We start from the raw sequence: 16,896 nt of genomic DNA on the forward strand, positions 1-16,896 counted from the left end.
TTCTGTTTGTTTTCACCCAAGGAAGGTTTATGAGGCAAAAAACATAGGTAAATAGAGGGTTTTTGCAAATCGGGTTTTCATACATTTTGAACGGGGACTTGAGCTTGGCTAAAGACTTGAAACGTCAAAAAACGCAGTAGGCAAGACAAAGTTTGCCGGGTTCAGCTAGTAATCTATAAGTTCTTGACCAACCAAACAACTTTGCCGAAAACATCAACTATATAAGTAATCAGGATCCTGAGATATATGAGTTTTAAATTTTAATAGTGTTACGTCTGTTTGTCTCTGGTTCCTCTTGGATTTATTCAAATATTACGAAACGCAAAATTTGACAACTTAAGGGCTCCTCCCTTCTCTGTGCAACAACTTTTGTATGGAAAATTTTGAATGAAACGTAACAGCGCTAGACCACCTCTCACTCCTTTGCGTTACGTAATATTTGAATGGCCCCTTTTTACCCGCTGGACATATATGTCTACTCGTCTACAGCAGTGCGATTTACCCTATTGTTTCGGTACGTCTTGTCCTTGTCCGCTTGTTTAGGTACGTTGTATCCTGTAGATCGGGGGGATTTTTCAATGCTCACTATCACCACCTAGCGGAAACTTCCCGAACTATATTGTTCATCACTAGATAGGTCTTAACTTTCCTAACATTTTTGCTGAAAACATCACCCTTTCAAAAAGTAAGGATCACGAGATACGCGAGAATATATGTTGGGGTCCAATGGACCCCAGGGTCCCAAAACGGACCTTCATTTAAGGTATCCTCTTGAGGGTTAATTGTCCCATATGAATAGGAAACCCAGCAATATGGGACTGATATGCGATCATAGGCAATTCAGTTCTGTACCGGTTCAGCGCTTCGAGAATAAGGATATTCTGTTTAATCCCAGAGAAAATAGGTAGAGAAGCGAATGGTGTGAAGCCAAAAAAATACCTTATCGAACCGTCAAACTGGTATCCTAATGAACAAAATCAACGAACCTTAATGATTGCCGCATAAGTAAAGATAAGTATTGCACTCATTTTTTTTTTATTTTATTTTTTTTTTATGAAAGGTTCCTAGCGGCACGCCGAGGGACGTAGAAACCTCTCTCATCACTGTGCGCACAATCGTCTCGCGTCTACATGAAGGAGCACGATGCGTTTGCGCGGACAACGACAGTTCACTAGGCCTTTGGATAGGATAGAGAACGTAATCCTTCAGAAGCAGTTCACCAGCCGTGCACGGAACATGCCGTCCAGTAAGACACTGTTGCGTACTGACTCAGAAGGTTACGGTAGAAGGTGTGAAAGTTTCGGTTTTGTCATATGGTCGATTTCGTATTTGTTTTTTTTTTTGTCATGTCAAGGCTTAAAGAATGTTATTGTTCAAATTTATGTTGTGCCCTATAATTCAGTAATCTTTGGTCTGCCTATGATCTGTTAGATGGTCGATGTGTTCGTTATGTCCATTTTTTTTGATCCTCATTTTAGTACTGTTTTTTTTTTATCTTTGAAAGTTGTTTTTCGTTCACATCCCTAGCACTATCAGCATCTGTCCAAATAAGTCAAAATAAAATAAGGGGCCATCCATTAAGTACGTCACGGTCCTAGGGGGGAGGGGGGATTTGTGAAAGTGTGACAAGCAATGTATTAAGTATAGGAAAACCCCGTACGAAGGGGGGAGGGGGGGTCTGAAAATCCGAATTTTAGCGTGACGTACTAAATGGATGCTCCCTAAAACCTTTAATATACTCGGTTGAAAATGTAAACATATCTAATTTGTCATAAATAGTATACGTTAGTCAAAGTCGAAGTAGTCAGTTTTTGTCGATTTCGTCTTGATCACACGTTAGCTTCGAATCTATAAGCATGCACTATTAAATACTGCACTTCCCACTATTAGTTTCCTAGTTATTCAAAATTGATATTGCAAGAAAACATTATTAAGCATTAAGCATTCGAAACATATTAGGATTTATTCACAAAAGTATCACTTATAAAAGTAATGATAGAGAAAATTAGATCGCGAAAGCACATCAAATGTTGAGAACTATGTATTAGCAAATGGATACTACTAATTATTTCATATTTGAATTAAATTTGTATTTGTTAAAATTAACCTAATAGTGGAAAGCCCAGGCAACAGTTTAAAGTCTGCCGACTCAAAAAAGATTCCGAGACTCGTCACAAAACACAAATATTTTCATTATGATTCACAACGAATCTCGAAACCTTCCCAGACTCAATCGACCGGAACTGTTTCCTGGGTATAGAAACTACTAGGCCCTAACAGGTTCATCGAGCATTTCTGATAAATCAGCCATACTCCATCTGTAGCAGCCGGTTCGCAATGAACCGTTGGAGGCGTATTAAAGTGTTAAAGGTGATATTTTCACTACAAGAATTTAAATTAACATCCTTCACTTTAATACCGTCGAACCCTGTGATCTTGGCCAGGGAAAGATAAGTATTGAACTCATTTCAAACATATTTTCACCAAAGTTTCCAAATATCATGGATGACAGTGCAAACAACATTGATTTCTTAAATTAACGAAAATTGTTTAATTTTGGAACATCAGTTTGATAATGACTAGTTATTGTCGCGCTTATCTTAGATTCTCAGCAAGATGCGTTCGAAACGCGCAGCCTCAGATCGCGCCAGACCGCGCACGTATGATTTGTACACGGTGTGCACCTTGGCTAAAACTGTTTTGCAGCCGCCGGGTGGAGCTGTCAGCCGCCGTGTACAAATCAAACGGGCGCAATCTTATGGCGGCTGATTCAGATCAGCAGGATCTGAGTGATTAAGCAAGGATGCACAATAATAAAACAACAGTATAAACAGTTTTCAAATGCGGTATGCGAGATAGGCATTACCTTCGGTGGGTGGATTAATCTGCGTGGCGGCAGTTACCAGCATCCGAGCGATGAAATCAAAACAGAAAAAATGTTGCCGTTTAGGCGGCTGTTCACTCTTCGCTTCTCTACCTATTTTCTCTGTTTAATCCGTTTAATCACTCATTAGTCTCTTGATCCTTACCGAATAAAACTATGCAATTGGGCTCGTTTCGCTGTTGAAGCACTTTGAACAGTAGGAACAGTAGAAGGTCTAGCTGAGCTTAGAGGGATTTGGGCGGTGAAAGATTCTTTGGGTATTATCCTGACCGTCTCGCTATTGGCCATATGACTGTAGCTAATTCCAGCTGACTCCTTTCTGTGTAGGTCGTTCTCCAGAAACGTGTTTTTCTGAGGCATACGGTTTGAGAACAGTTGGGTGCGCTCTCTCGAATCCAGGTGGTACTTCACCCTTTTTGATTCTCTGTAGCGGATTTGTCCAGGTCGTTCTCCGAACGTGGGTTTGGCGCTCTCCTTATTCAGGATTGTGGATAAAGCCTCATTCCGATTTTTTCCTTTCTCCCGAAGAGTTCCGAGCTGCTTGCTCGGTTAGCGAGTGAGTGTGTGGGGATTTTCTTGCTTGGAGCACCCTTGGATTCCGTAGAACCCTTATTGTTTTCGGATCCTTTGCTATTTGCTAAATATTCTTGGGGGTTCATGACGATCCTTATGCGAACATCCTTGTTATCTTCCATGTCCAACAGGTTGAAGTAGAGTCAGCCCTGTCATTGGAGTTTTACTCACTTTTGGTTTACACGCTGGCCTTGGAGAACAGCTATCGCATTCTTTCTCCTTTACCAGGCCTTCTCAGTTTCAGATTGATTCCACAGTTCTTTGTTTGACTTTTTAGTGGACAATGGATTTCGAAGCATTCAGTTGTGCAGTCCTAACTTTTAATGAGATAAATATATTGTACGAAGAATATTATAAAAGTACGAAGCTAAAACTTTAGCCAGCTATTTTTGAAGAGGTTTTGATATCCCAAACATGACTTTCAATGTTAAACTTTAATTACCGTCAGTACCTACGATATAGTTTTCTGTCCCTAGTCTATCGCTTGATAACAATTCTGCTGGCACTACATGTATGTAGTACATACAAAGCTGGATTACGAAAGAGATGGATAAACCAGCTTTCGAAATGTGTGATGCCAAACGTTCAATTTAATATCGCGAAGAAATATCCTACCAATCAAAGCACTGTGATAACAAAACATCTTCCCCTTCTTTGATCCCACAACGGCCCTCCTCTATTGCACACCCTGCCGGGAAACGCATTCGTCCACCCGCTCGCTCACACCATCTACCTACCCATATATCACAATTAGTAGCACTTTCCGCCACTCACACTCATCATCGGACCACCATCGCCGGCCTCGTAGTCCAACCGGTGGACGCCCGGGGGGCGAATCGACTATAACTTTTTACCGGCGGCCACCTGTCGTAGCAGGTCGTCGATCTGCAGTTTGTACATCTCCTTCACGTCCACCAGGTCCAGCTTGAGTTCTTCGATCTTCTCAACCGCTTCGCCGTACAGCTGGAGCAGCGCATCGTAGCGCTCCTGTAGCTGCTGAAAGTCCTCCTCCAGTTGGGCGGTGCGTTCGGACTTTTCGCGGATCTGGAATTTATTGGTACATTTAGACAAACGAAAAATGTAGATTTAGCTTTTAGTTCAGGTGGTAAGTTGACAAACTCCGAGGAAGCGGAAGAAAATGAACGAAATCCACCCATACTCACATTGTCCAGTTCCGCAGTCAGGTTGGAAATCTCCGCATTGAGGACGTTCCGTTCCTGTTGGAAGCGCGACAGTTCCCACTGCAGCTGATACACCTCGCCGTCCCGTTGTTTTAGGGTGGCCTGCAAGTTCTCCAGCAGCGAGGTGGTATGCAGTAAGGGCGCTCCGCCGATGGTCTGTCGGCCGCTGTTCGAACCGATGTCGTCGTCCATCTGATTCCACGGAATGCTGCCGATCGATTCGGGCAGCGAAAGGTTACCCATACTGGGCGTTGGAGAAGACGTCCGCGATCCGCCGAGAGCGATACCGAGGGCTTGGGATGGAGAGGGAGGTGATTGACGGTTGGATTGATCGTGCTTGGACGACGAATGGGACTGTTGATGCTGGTGTTTGATAGTTTCGAGTTGTTCTTTCTGCTGGGCGATCTTCCGGTCCTGTTCTGCCGAGTGGGACTCCAGATCGGCCAGTTTGACCCTGAGCGATTTGCGATCCTCTTCGAGGGTCTTCAACTTGAGCTTGTGGTCACTTTCCATCAAGTCCATTTCGATCTGCTTCTGCTGGAGGTTGTTGGTGAGTTCTTCGGATTTGAACAAGGCAGCGGTTAGGCGTTCCTCAAGATTCGAAATCCGACCGTTCAACGTGAAGATCTGCTCTTTCAAAGTTCGCTCGCTGTCGCCGAAAGCTTTGGACTTTTCCATGGATTCATCCAGCTTGCGGATGATGTCCGTCTCCCTCTGTTCCCACACTCGTTCCTTATTCCTGAGGGCATTCTGAAGAGATTCAATCTGCTTCATCAGAGGAACAGTGACCATGGCGGTAGCGTTTTTCTCCTCTTCCGACCGAGTCTCGGTTTCTTCCACTCGAAGTAGAAGCTCGGAGTTTTCGTTCTTTAGTCGCTGTATCCGCTGAGCATGGTCCGCTTCCGCCCGTCGTAGCTTCTCCCGAAGGTCTTCCAACTCGGTGCTGATCTGTTCGTTAACCCTGTTTTAGAAAAGTAGAGAAAAAGATAGTTAGTTTGTAAAAGCTGACGAACTATGCAATGAGAAATCGAAGTTTTGTTGTGACTTTGACTTTCCAAAAAATTGCTTTCTTTATACTAACAGACCAAATGAGACACGGCTTTGGTGGTCTAATGATTATGTATGAGGATGCCTAACAGTATATACTTTCAATCTTGTAGTAGACACAGCGGTTTTCAGCAAACGGTACGGACCGTACGATAGCAGGACGAGCGGATAAGTGAGATCAACGAGGACAATAAGCTCAACACTGTGGGAGTATATTTACGGAGCGATGAGTATACGGGTCGTTCGAGGAGGAGTGCCCCCAGAGAGTAACGGAAGGGAAGATTGTTGCCAAAAGCCGGATGCTGGGATCGTGGACTCGGTCGAAAAGGGAGCGATATAGGGGAGCAAGAATAGCCGAAAACGAATCCACCACAAAAAGAAGAAAGAGTATGAGAAAAAAGTGATTACTCAAGCGCAAAAGGGTATGGAATAGATTGATATGCGAAGATTTTAAGAAACTGTCAATGGCGTGCTGAGAAAAATAGCGCCTATTTCCGTCATGTGCAACAACCGTGATGGTAGCGTGCTGGCAGACAAAACAATGGTGGTTGCCAGGTGAAGGAAGCACTTCGAGGAATTGCTGAACGGTGGGAATGAAAGAGCGACAGATAGAATTCAAATCGACGACGGACAAGCTGTAGGTAGAACCTCCAACGCTAGACGAGGTCAAGTACATTGGCGTAGCTAGGGGGGGTTCCAGGGGTGCCTGGCACCCCCTAGAACAAATTTGGCACCCCCTAGAATTTTTCCTTGACAGTCACCTAAAATTTAAGACTTAACACAATAATTCTAATATTTTTTAATGAAATGTGTCATGTCAAAAAAACTTAAGCACACCCGGAATTACTTATATGCCTGTTGTACGTTTTGGATATTGGTGAGAACAATCAACAGACTTCTCCATGGATTCCTCCAGAAATATCTCTATCTATTCATACAGTGATTTCTCTAGACTTCCTGTATGTATTTCTCCCGATATTTCTTCAAAACACTTCCCTTAGGATTCTCCAGGCAGGCAAGATGGGGTTGAACATACTGAAAATTTCTGCAGAGATTGGTCCTAGGATTTCTTTGGAAATTCTTACTTTGATACTTCGGATTCCTTTAGGAATTCCTGGTGGTATTATTTAAGACAATCTTCCTGGGATCCTTTAAGAAGTTCCTCCGGTGATTCTTCCAGGAATTCCTTCAGAGATTTGATTCAGAGATTATTCCAGAAATTTTTCAAGGAATTCTTCCAGGAGCTTATATTGGCCTTCCTTCGAGAATTGTGGCCAGATTTCCTCAAGAAATTCCTGTGACGATTCTTCCAGCAATTTCTTTTAGAACTCCTCCAAAAATTCTCACTGTGTCTTTAGGTATTGTACTAGGGAAGTTCTTCCGGAAAATCTCCCTGGAATTTTTCTAAAAATCCCATCGGTGATTTTTCCAGAGATTTCTTCAAGGATTTATCTAGTGTCGTTTTCGTTTTTGCGGCTGTGCTACACCGGTTCGTGCTACACTTTTCGCTGAATAAACGAACATTTTCGGTGCAGTTGCATTGGTGTGCGTGTATAAACACCAAAATATTGACAACTTTGCGAACACTGATTGGTGGACACGGTGTGCACCAGCTACACTCCCGATTTCTTGAGTGCTACACTATCATGCGCGGTGCAGAAAAAGTGTAGCACCGGTGTAGCACGAAAATCAAAAACGAACATTTTCGGTGCAAAAGTGCTACACCGGTGTAGCTTCACCGCAAAAAAGAAAACGACATAGGACTTCCTCCAGAGGTTCTTCCAGAAACTCCACAGGGGATTTCTCCAAAAACTTCTGGTGACCTTCCTCCACGAATTCCAGCTGAAATTCTTTAAACAATTCACATTAGGGCTTCTTCGGAAATACTTCTAGGGATTTCTCCTGGCATACTTACTTGCTGCAATAATTTCGAGAAACCTTCCTGAGATTTCTCCAGAAATCCCTCCTGCAATTCCATTAGGGATTCCTCCAGTATACTTCTACTGATTCTTTCAGGGACAACTGCAAGTATTCCTCCAGGAATTTGTTAGAGGAACTTCTCTTAGAATACTCGCGGCATTCCTTATTATAAGATTTCTCTAGAAATTACTTCTATGATACCTCTGAGATTCCTTCAGAAATTCCTCCTGCGATTCCTTCATGGCCTTCGCTATAGATTCTTCCAGAATACCTCTACCGGTTCTTGCAGGAACTTCTCTAGGTATTCCAAGGATTTATTTTCTTTGGATTCCCCCAGACATTCCTGATGGAGTTTCTCAAGAAATTCCTGTAAAGTTACCTCCAGCAATTCCTCCTAGGATTTCCGCTGAGATTTCTACAATGATACATTTCAGAATTTTTCCGATGATACCTTCTGATATTTTTCCTGTGATTACTTCAAAAGCTATCCGGTGATTTTCCAGGAATTTTTATTCATAGATATTTTATCCAAGGATTCTTTCATAAATTTCTAATGGGATTCCTCCATGAACTCCTCTTGGCCTTTCTCCAGGAATTTCAGCATGATTTCTCAAGCTATTCCTGCTATGGTTATTCCAGCAATTCTTCGTAGGACTCCTGCAGAAATTCTTACTGTAATACCTTCCGAAATTCTTCTATGGATTCTTTTAATAATTTCTCCAGGGATTCCTTAAAAAACTTGCTGGGATTATTCAAGACAATCTCCCTAGGAACAAAAAAAAACTATTATACCTGCAGGAATACCTCTAGGGTTATTCCTGCCATTCTTGATGGGTTTCGTCTAGGCAGTTTATGTAGGATACTTCCAGAAATGCCGTTGATTCTTCCAGGGATTTTTCTAAAGACTCATTCAGGAATTCCACAAGAGCTTTTATTCATGGATTACTCTAGAAATTTATCATGGTATTACTCCCGCAACTCCTCTTGGCCATTTTCAAAGAATTCCAGCTGAAGGAATCCCAATAGAAATCTCAAGAGGAATCCCTAAACGAGTTTCGGGAATAGTATAAATTTCCAGAGAAATGCTAGGAGGTATTACTAGGGGTCTCCAATTAGCCTAATGGTTGAGGCTATGAATCGCCAATCCGGAGACGACAGGTTTGATTCCCGTTCCAGTCGGGAAAATTTTCTCGACTCCCTGGGCAAAGAGTATGATTGTCCTTGCCTCACAATATACAAATTCCTGCAATGGCAGGCAAAGAAAGCCGTTCAATTAATAACTGTGGAAGTGCTCAAAGAACACTAAGTTGAAGTGAGGCAGGCCAAATCCCAGTGCGGACGTAGAGTCACAAAGAAGAAGAAGAAGATTACTAGAGAAATCTCTAGTGAAATCCTATAGGAATGAACGAGAAAAACCAATTGATTAGAAGGCACCGAATGTTGCTAATTGACAAATTGAGAGATGAATTTAAAAAAATCGCGTTCTGGTGGGATTTGAACCCACGACTCCGTATTCTCTAGACCGCAGTATGGCCATTTCTTTGAGGGTTCCTTCGGCATGATTGTTTTTTTTTTTTTTAATTTCTGCGGTAGTTTAATTAGAATTTAATCAACAATTCCTTTGGATTTTATTTTCTATAATATCAATGGCTATTCCTCTGAAATTATTTCAGCAATTTATTTCTCAGTTATTTTGCAAATTTGTCAGGCAATTTTATCATATTTATTTTTGTAATTATTTATGATTGAATTGTATTTATATTTATTGCATCCGAAAATGGCTGAATTGGAAATTCAGAAATTCTAAACTGGGCTTGCTTGAAGAAAATCCTATGAAATTCACGAAAAACTTCCTGACAAATCCCCAAAGAAATTGCCGGATAGTTTTCGGATAAATTTACTTTAGAATTCAAAGCAGTTGCCAAGAGAATTCATATAAGAATTACCAGTGGAAGTCTTGAAGAAAATTATTAAGGCTTTTTAAAGAAATTGGTCAAATCTAATCTCAAATTAAATTTGTCGAAATATATTCTATAAAAATTTCGACAAACTTTAAAAAAAAATAAAAGAAATTCTTAAAGAATTTCCGAAATCATTAAAGCATTTTCTGAATAAAATTCAGAAAGATTTCCAATAACAATTACCGTAGTATCACAAGGGCAGAACTTTTAAAGAACCACGAAAGATTTTTTTCAAATAAATTCTCGAAGGAATTCTTTAAGAAATTTGCCGAATCAATTTCCAAAGGAATTACCGAAGAAGTTCCCAAGGTGTTGCGGCAGGAATTCCTTACATAATTACTGGAGAAATCTAGAAGAAATTGTCTAAAGAATTTTCATTAAAATTATAGAAGCGATTTATAAAAGAATTTCCGAAGGAGTTTTCGAAGGAATTGGCGAAGGAATACCGAACGAATAGTATTGATAAGGAAAGTCCAAAAAATCGACGAAAATCCAAAAAAAGTAGAATGATTTGCCGAAGACATTTCCAAAAAAAATAAATTTGATGAAGTTTCCAGACGCATTGTCGAATGAATTATCAAAGGGTTTACTAAAATAATCCCCAAAAGAATTGCCTGAAGAGTAATTGAAGAATTTTAAAAAGCAAATATCAATAGAATTGCTTGCATTAACAAAACAATGCTTAAATGTCTACTAAAAAATTGGCGAAGGAACTCCAGAGAAAACATTTCAAAGAATTGCCGAAGAAATCTTCAAAGTAACTTCTGATGAAATTTTAAAAGAATGCGTGAAAAGTGTTTCAAGTATCAAATTCCAAACGTATTACCAAATAAATTCTTAAATAAATAGCTGAAGGGATCCAAAGATATTACTGAATATATTTGCCAAATCCAAAGAAATTGCTGAGAGATTTGCAAGAGAAGATTTAATTGAAATAAATTGCAAAACAATTTCCAAATCAATTGCCGGGAATATTCCCTGAGGTATTTCCGAAAGAATGGTTTGCCGAAAACACGAATTTCTTGTTTTATACGTAAATACAAACCAGACTCGATTATCTGAAATGTACGATGCTGAAATTTTGACTGATTACTACAATGTTGGTTTTGCGTAAGTCAAATTTTGAGCTTTATGTACATATACACAATTTCTTTCAACAGATATTTTATCAATTCAGACGAAATCGGAATTTGGTGCGAGCACCAGAATCCCGAAGAGAAAAAATGAAGTTCGCTCGCACCAAATTCCGGGTTTCAACTGAATTGTTTACGCATCAAAGTGCAGAATGAAGATTTTTACAGCAAAAGTTCTACACTTATTCAACGAGGCTTGCCTGATTATTTTCAATCCACTAAACAAAGGGGTTGTCTCTATGATTGTTAAGTTCAAACTGAAAATACAAATTCCATGTATTATTACGCAATCAAGTTCTCAAGTTTTAAAACCTCACATGGCGGGGAAAGTGTTAAAACTGTACAACGGTTCGGATTTTCCAAAAAAAACTTCTATAAAATATAGAGCGTTTAAATTTTCGGGCTATTTTTTCCCACGACGCAGTGCAGTATATCATTATTACATGAAAGAAATTGAGGGTGGAAAGGTATTTCTTTTTACGAAATAAAGCAAAACAACCTGGAAGCCACTGAAAGTGGCACCCCCTAGGAAAAAATCCTAGATTCGCCAATGGTCAAGACAGACATTAGAGGGCTGAAGAACAACAAGGCTGCTGGGAAGGACGAACTCCCAACCAAGCTTCTCAAGCACGATAGTGCGCTACTATATTAACTTTTACACCGTTTATACTGAAGATATGAGAAGTGCGAGAACTGCTAGTTGATTGGATGGTCTCATACAAGGAAATGAAACTGGAGCATGGACTGGTGTGCGCGAATTACAAAGGAATAACACTTATCAATTCAGCGTACAAAATTGTGTCCGGAATTCTGTTTAATAGGCTGATGCCGTTTGAGGATTCCTTCGTCGGCGAATATCAGGCGGGTTTTAGTAAAGGTCAATCAATGACGGATCAGATGGCCACCCTGCGGCAGATTCTCAATAAATTTCGGAAGTACAACTTGCAGACCCATCATCTGTTTATTGATTTCAAGACGACGTACGATTCAGACAACAGGAACGAGTTATGGCAGATTATGATCGAACATGGTTCTCATGGTCTTAGAATTTAAGTGCTGCAATCAATAGTCGGCGGTAAACTGGAAGACAGCATTTGGCGGCGTCGCATGAACTACGAATTGTACCAAGGATATAGAGAAAATGGATATTGTGAAGCTAATACAACGCGTCAGGCTGCGGTGGACTGGGAACGTTGCTCGTATACCGGAGGAACTACAAACTAAAACTATGTTCAGCAGTGAACAGTGAATTGCGCATACGTTAGCTTTTTGCATTTAAGGAGGACCTAAGGGCTTTAAACTTTCAGGGTGACTGGAAGCGACTGGCCCATGACCGAGACCAGAGAAGACGATTGCTTTATTTGGCGTAGACCATCCACTACGACTCACTCAAAGTGCAAATTTTCGGTAATACCAATCCGTGTTATCAATTATGAATTTCAAATAACTCAACGTACATATGCTGCCCATGATCGCATATCTGTCCCATCTTTGCTGGGTTTCCTATTCATATGGGACAATTATGCGATCATAGGCAGTATGTACAGATGGGTAAACTATTAGTTAAATTGGGAAAAAATCCACAGCTCAGGTGAGATTTGAACTCACGACCCTTATTCGCTAGACAAGTGCTTTACCAACTAAGCTACCGAGCCAATTAAGCGGTGCCTGTACGGCAAACAGTTTCAAACAATAAACAAATCGCTTTCGCTCTTCGTACATATATATTTATATTTTTTTATTATAGAGGTTTAAAAAAAAATATAAATATATATGTACGAAGAGCGAAAGCGATTTGTTTATTGTTTGAAACTGTTTGCCGTACAGGCACCGCTTAATTGGCTCGGTAGCTTAGTTGGTAAAGCACTTGTCTAGCGAATAAGGGTCGTGAGTTCAAATCTCACCGGAGCTGTGGATTTTTTCCCAATTTAACTAATAATTTAACCATCTGTACATATGTACGTTGAGTTATTTGAAATTCATATCCACTACGAGTTGTAGCCAATCAGCGAGCATCTTACCTTTGAATGGTGCTGTGTTCCGATTCCATCGTCGCCAGGAGGGACGATTTCTTCACAAGCTCCTGATAGGCCTCGGTCTTTTCGGTGAGTTCCTTCCTGGCAAAATCGAAGCTCTTCTTCAGCGTGTCGAACTTCTGCGTCTGATCGTCTAGCTGACTCCGCAACGAGCCGTTGTCTTTCTCTAGTTTGCGCTTCTCCGAGGACAGCTTGTGAACGGCATCGATTTGGGACCGTTCGACCTCTTCCTTGGCCGAGAGCGATCGCTTCAGACGTTCGGTCTCGTCCGTCAGATCGCCAATGTCTTCCTTGAGCTTCTTGATCAGTGCTTCGTTGTCCTTTTCTTTCAGTCGAAGTTTCTTGATTATGTTGGAATGGTTCAGGACTTGTTTGGATAGATTCTCGCCTTCCTTCTTTAGTTCCTCGATCATAAAGTCCTTATCGCTGATGACCTTCTCCACGTCGGAGCGGTTCATCTTTTCCTGCGCCTCAGATCGAACTGCGTCAAGTTGTCTTTTCAGAGTTTCTCGTTCCCTGATCGATTGCTGGAACTTCTTCTCGAGCGCTGACAGTCGCTGCGTGTACTCATCAGTTTCCGTACTGTCCGCTCGCCTTTGCTTTGATTCCAGCTGGGCACTTAGCTGACAATTGTGTTCGTGAAGTTCTGCATTCTGTCTTCCGAGTTCCAACAACCGAAACTCCCTCTGCTCCAGGATCTCCGAGATTTCTGCAATCCTTCTCATCAGCTTCTCTGTTTCGCTTAGGTCGTCGCTGTTTCCACTTTGCACCGAAACCTCCGAAGGCTCCCGCGTATGTCCTCGCTTCTTGATCATCAGGATATCGATGTTGCTCTTCCCATCCGGAATCTTCAAAGGACTGGCCCGATATGCGCCGCTGTTTGTGCTGCTTGAATCTCCGTTCGGACTCGATATAATCTCTATATCCGAAGAGGTCGCCGTTTCGATTTCGTCCCCGGAATTTTGCGACGATGTCCCCTCCTGCTGTTGCTTTGGTTCCGCCAGCATTGGAATCTGCGACGCGGATGGAATCTCCTCGAAGCTATGAGTCGAATCGGAAATCTGCGTCTGAATCTCCACATTCTCATAGGACTTGTCCAAATGTTCATCCGACTGCTTGCTCAGCTTTTCAACGGAAGTCAGTGTCGTTTCCGAGTCGTTGGACTCTTCAGTGTCGCACACGGACACTTCCGAGAACGTCATCTGCCTGGACACTGATGGTTTCTCCAGACTCAGATGCAAACTTCCCCTGCTCGGTGCCACCGTTATCGGAACTACACCCTCGGACCCCGCCTCCATCACCGTTATCGGTTGTTCTGAAAGCGTGTAGGATACCTCCGAGTCTTCCTCCACGCTGATATCGTCATCCACCGATCCCAGTTCCACCGAAGTAAACTTCATCTCAACCTCATCGGCATCGGAAGAGCTCCGATCCATCGTCGTAATTGAATCCGGGGTCGAAATACTCGACGGAGTTCCCTGCACCTTAATCACTTCCACCGATTCCGACTCCTGCCCGATGGTTGGTCCCGAACTGGGCGATGTCAGTGCCGATCCGGGAGTCGTCACCGGACTCAGCAGCTCAATCGACTCCGAACTGGCCTCCGGTGAGCCCAACTTGCCCGGAACCTCGGCTATCCCGGAATCCTCGAAGCTCTTGCGCTTCAAGCTCACGGACGGAGCTTTCGTCACGGTCACGTTGGCCGCCGTCACTGGTTGCTCGAAAAACGACCCCGTAAACGATCCCCAGATGCTGTCCATCTGGCCTTTACCCACATTGCCGCCCCCTTTCGCCTCTCCGCTCACTGGAGTGCACGGTTCCGTCTTGCTCTCGCCTCGACCTTCAGTTTTTCGCTTCCCATCGCCTGCTTCCCCCTCCTCCTCGTCCTCCTTGATATCCAGCGCCTTATCAATTTGCTTCTGGGCCTCCTTCAGGGCAGTTTTTGCCAGATTGGCAATGCCCGTCGTGTCGAACCAGCTCATCGTTGCGTTCTCTTGTTCCTCCACCGTGACCAACAATTTACATCACTTGCACCGATAAAAAAGACACAATTTTACAAGATTTTTCCACCACTTTGTTGACTTTTTCGCAGCAAATTTAGTCGATTGATTGGTTTTTTCGTCTTGGCACAAGAGAAAAACAGGAGACACGTCAAAAATTTATGTTGCGTCTTCTTCGTTTGCTTGACACTTTTCTTCTTTGTGTTTTGTCTGCGGGAGACTGTTTCGAAGTTTTTTTTTGTTGACAAACAGCGAAAGATTCCAGAGTCAAATTCAGGCAAGAATTCAGGTACAAAACTTTCGATATTTCTAGAGCAACCTTTGATAAGGGCTCAAGAGGTTTTGTGTCTTAATGAAAATGCAACGTACACACTAAGATCAGCTCGGTATTTTTCCCATCTTTTTACTGAGTTCTCAACAGCAGATTTAACTCGGTACGCTCGGTTATTTATTTTGCGGATATTCTGTAAATGAGTTACCGAGCTCAGCTCACAAACTGTCAAAAGTTACTGAAGCACGGTAAATATCGTTACTGGTGAACGGTAAATACGATTACCGAGTGTACCGAAATAAATCTGCTGTTGAAAACTCAGTAAAAAGATGGAAAAAATACTGAACTCAGTGAAAAAATTACTGAGCTGGAACATCTGAATCTTAGTGTGTAGACAAACAACAAACATACGTAAATAACATTATTGCGCGCAAACCCCAAAATTTTATTCCCCCCTTTGAGTTTCCGCACCGACGACCCAGCGCCAGATTCGGCGACAAAGAAATATGACAGCTGTCGCCAGACAGTTGGCAATCCTGATATTTGACGGCGGCCGTTCGTTAGTTGTGTGAGTCGACTGCTGTCATGCAATTTTACGAGACGTTTACAGTAATGTTCCGATTTTATCACGCCCTCCACGCGTCAGTTCTTCATTTTTCATTCATTTGCTGTTACATTTGCGAGCAAGTGTTTTTCCTCTTATAGATGAATGTTGAAGGCGTGTTCTGCAACGTTGAAATTATCGAAAATTCTTATAGATTTTGTAGAATATTTGGAAGCATTTTTGAAAAAGGGCGTGATAAAATCGGAACAATACTGTATCAACACTGTTGTCGTTTCGTAAAATAGACTATACAGCATTTTGCTGACACACAGCAAAAAAGTTGTTGAATATTACACATCGAAACCACTGCAACTAAGTCGTTACATCGGTCCGAGTGATATTACACCTTGTATTACACAGCACGATGTACACACGGGCGATTTATGTAATACACGGAATCGATGTAATTCTCCCGATGTAATAAATTCGACGTACTCCAAGAGGTTTGGTAAGAAATTTTCTGGAAGACTCTAATTTCACCTTAACATTTGAAAAATTTTTGGGTTGAGATTAACCTGGGCTTGTTAGGGGAATATCTGTAAATAAAAACAAAATCGCGTTAAGTACTGTTCCTTTGAATTCCACTAAGAATTTGCATCCTTTGACAGATACGTATTTCGACCTCAACTGTAAGGTCGTCTTCAGTGTCTTGTACTTAACTCGAGTCGAGTCAAGTACAGTGACGATTCGTTCGTTGAGAGCTCGTTAGATGGGCTGTCTCGATGGTTGAATGTTCACTGGTTGGGGCAAAACCCAACTAAAAAGCACTGTCAATGTCAAAATAGATGTCAAAACGAGTTTGACGTCTGACCGCCGTCACATCACAGCTCCTGTATACAGAACGTTTGCGCAAGTATGTGAGTGTCCCGTGACGTATTTCTCGTCACTTGCGTGTGTCTAGAGCATTTTGATCAGTTGTCAGTTGCCCCAACGAACGAAGGGGCCGTCCATATACCACGTGGACAGCTTGGAGGGGGGAGGGGGTTAGCGAAAAGTCCACGCTTGTCCACGGAGAGGGGGGTAGGGGTTCGCCAAATGTCCACGTGGACAACATTGACATATAAATTAGGAAACAAGAATCTACAAATGAAACAAATCATGTCGCATTTTTGATGAGATTTTCTTCAATAGTTCTTTCATACATTTTATTTTATTTTTCATTGTCTTTTAGTTTTAAGTTAAGTTAGGCAAAATAATCTTGGAATTGGTCCACAGACTAATTTGTTTTAAATTATCAGAATTTCTAATTTCTTAGTTTTCTTCATCGAAGAATATTCTGGAGATTT

The 16,896-nt window shown here is 41.9% G+C and overlaps 1 protein-coding gene and 1 non-coding gene across 2 annotated transcripts; both read right to left on the reverse strand.

The window, feature by feature from the left end:
- Positions 1–3,771: 3,771 nt before the first annotated feature.
- Positions 3,772–14,934, reverse strand: LOC109398935 (TATA element modulatory factor). The gene is made up of 3 exons (XM_029854667.2): positions 12,721–14,934; positions 4,621–5,599; positions 3,772–4,501 (listed from the first exon to the last, which is right to left on the reverse strand). The coding sequence occupies exons 1-3, from the start codon at positions 14,715–14,717 to the stop codon at positions 4,298–4,300; spliced, it is 3,180 nt and encodes a 1,059-aa protein (XP_029710527.2). The 5' UTR covers positions 14,718–14,934; the 3' UTR covers positions 3,772–4,297.
- Trnaa-agc (transfer RNA alanine (anticodon AGC)) lies at positions 12,283–12,354 on the reverse strand. The gene has a single exon. It is a non-coding gene; the product is annotated as a tRNA-Ala (tRNA).
- Positions 14,935–16,896: the final 1,962 nt, after the last annotated feature.

This window comes from Aedes albopictus, chromosome 1 (assembly GCF_035046485.1).
Source record: "Aedes albopictus strain Foshan chromosome 1, AalbF5, whole genome shotgun sequence".
Classification (NCBI taxonomy): domain Eukaryota; kingdom Metazoa; phylum Arthropoda; class Insecta; order Diptera; family Culicidae; genus Aedes; species Aedes albopictus.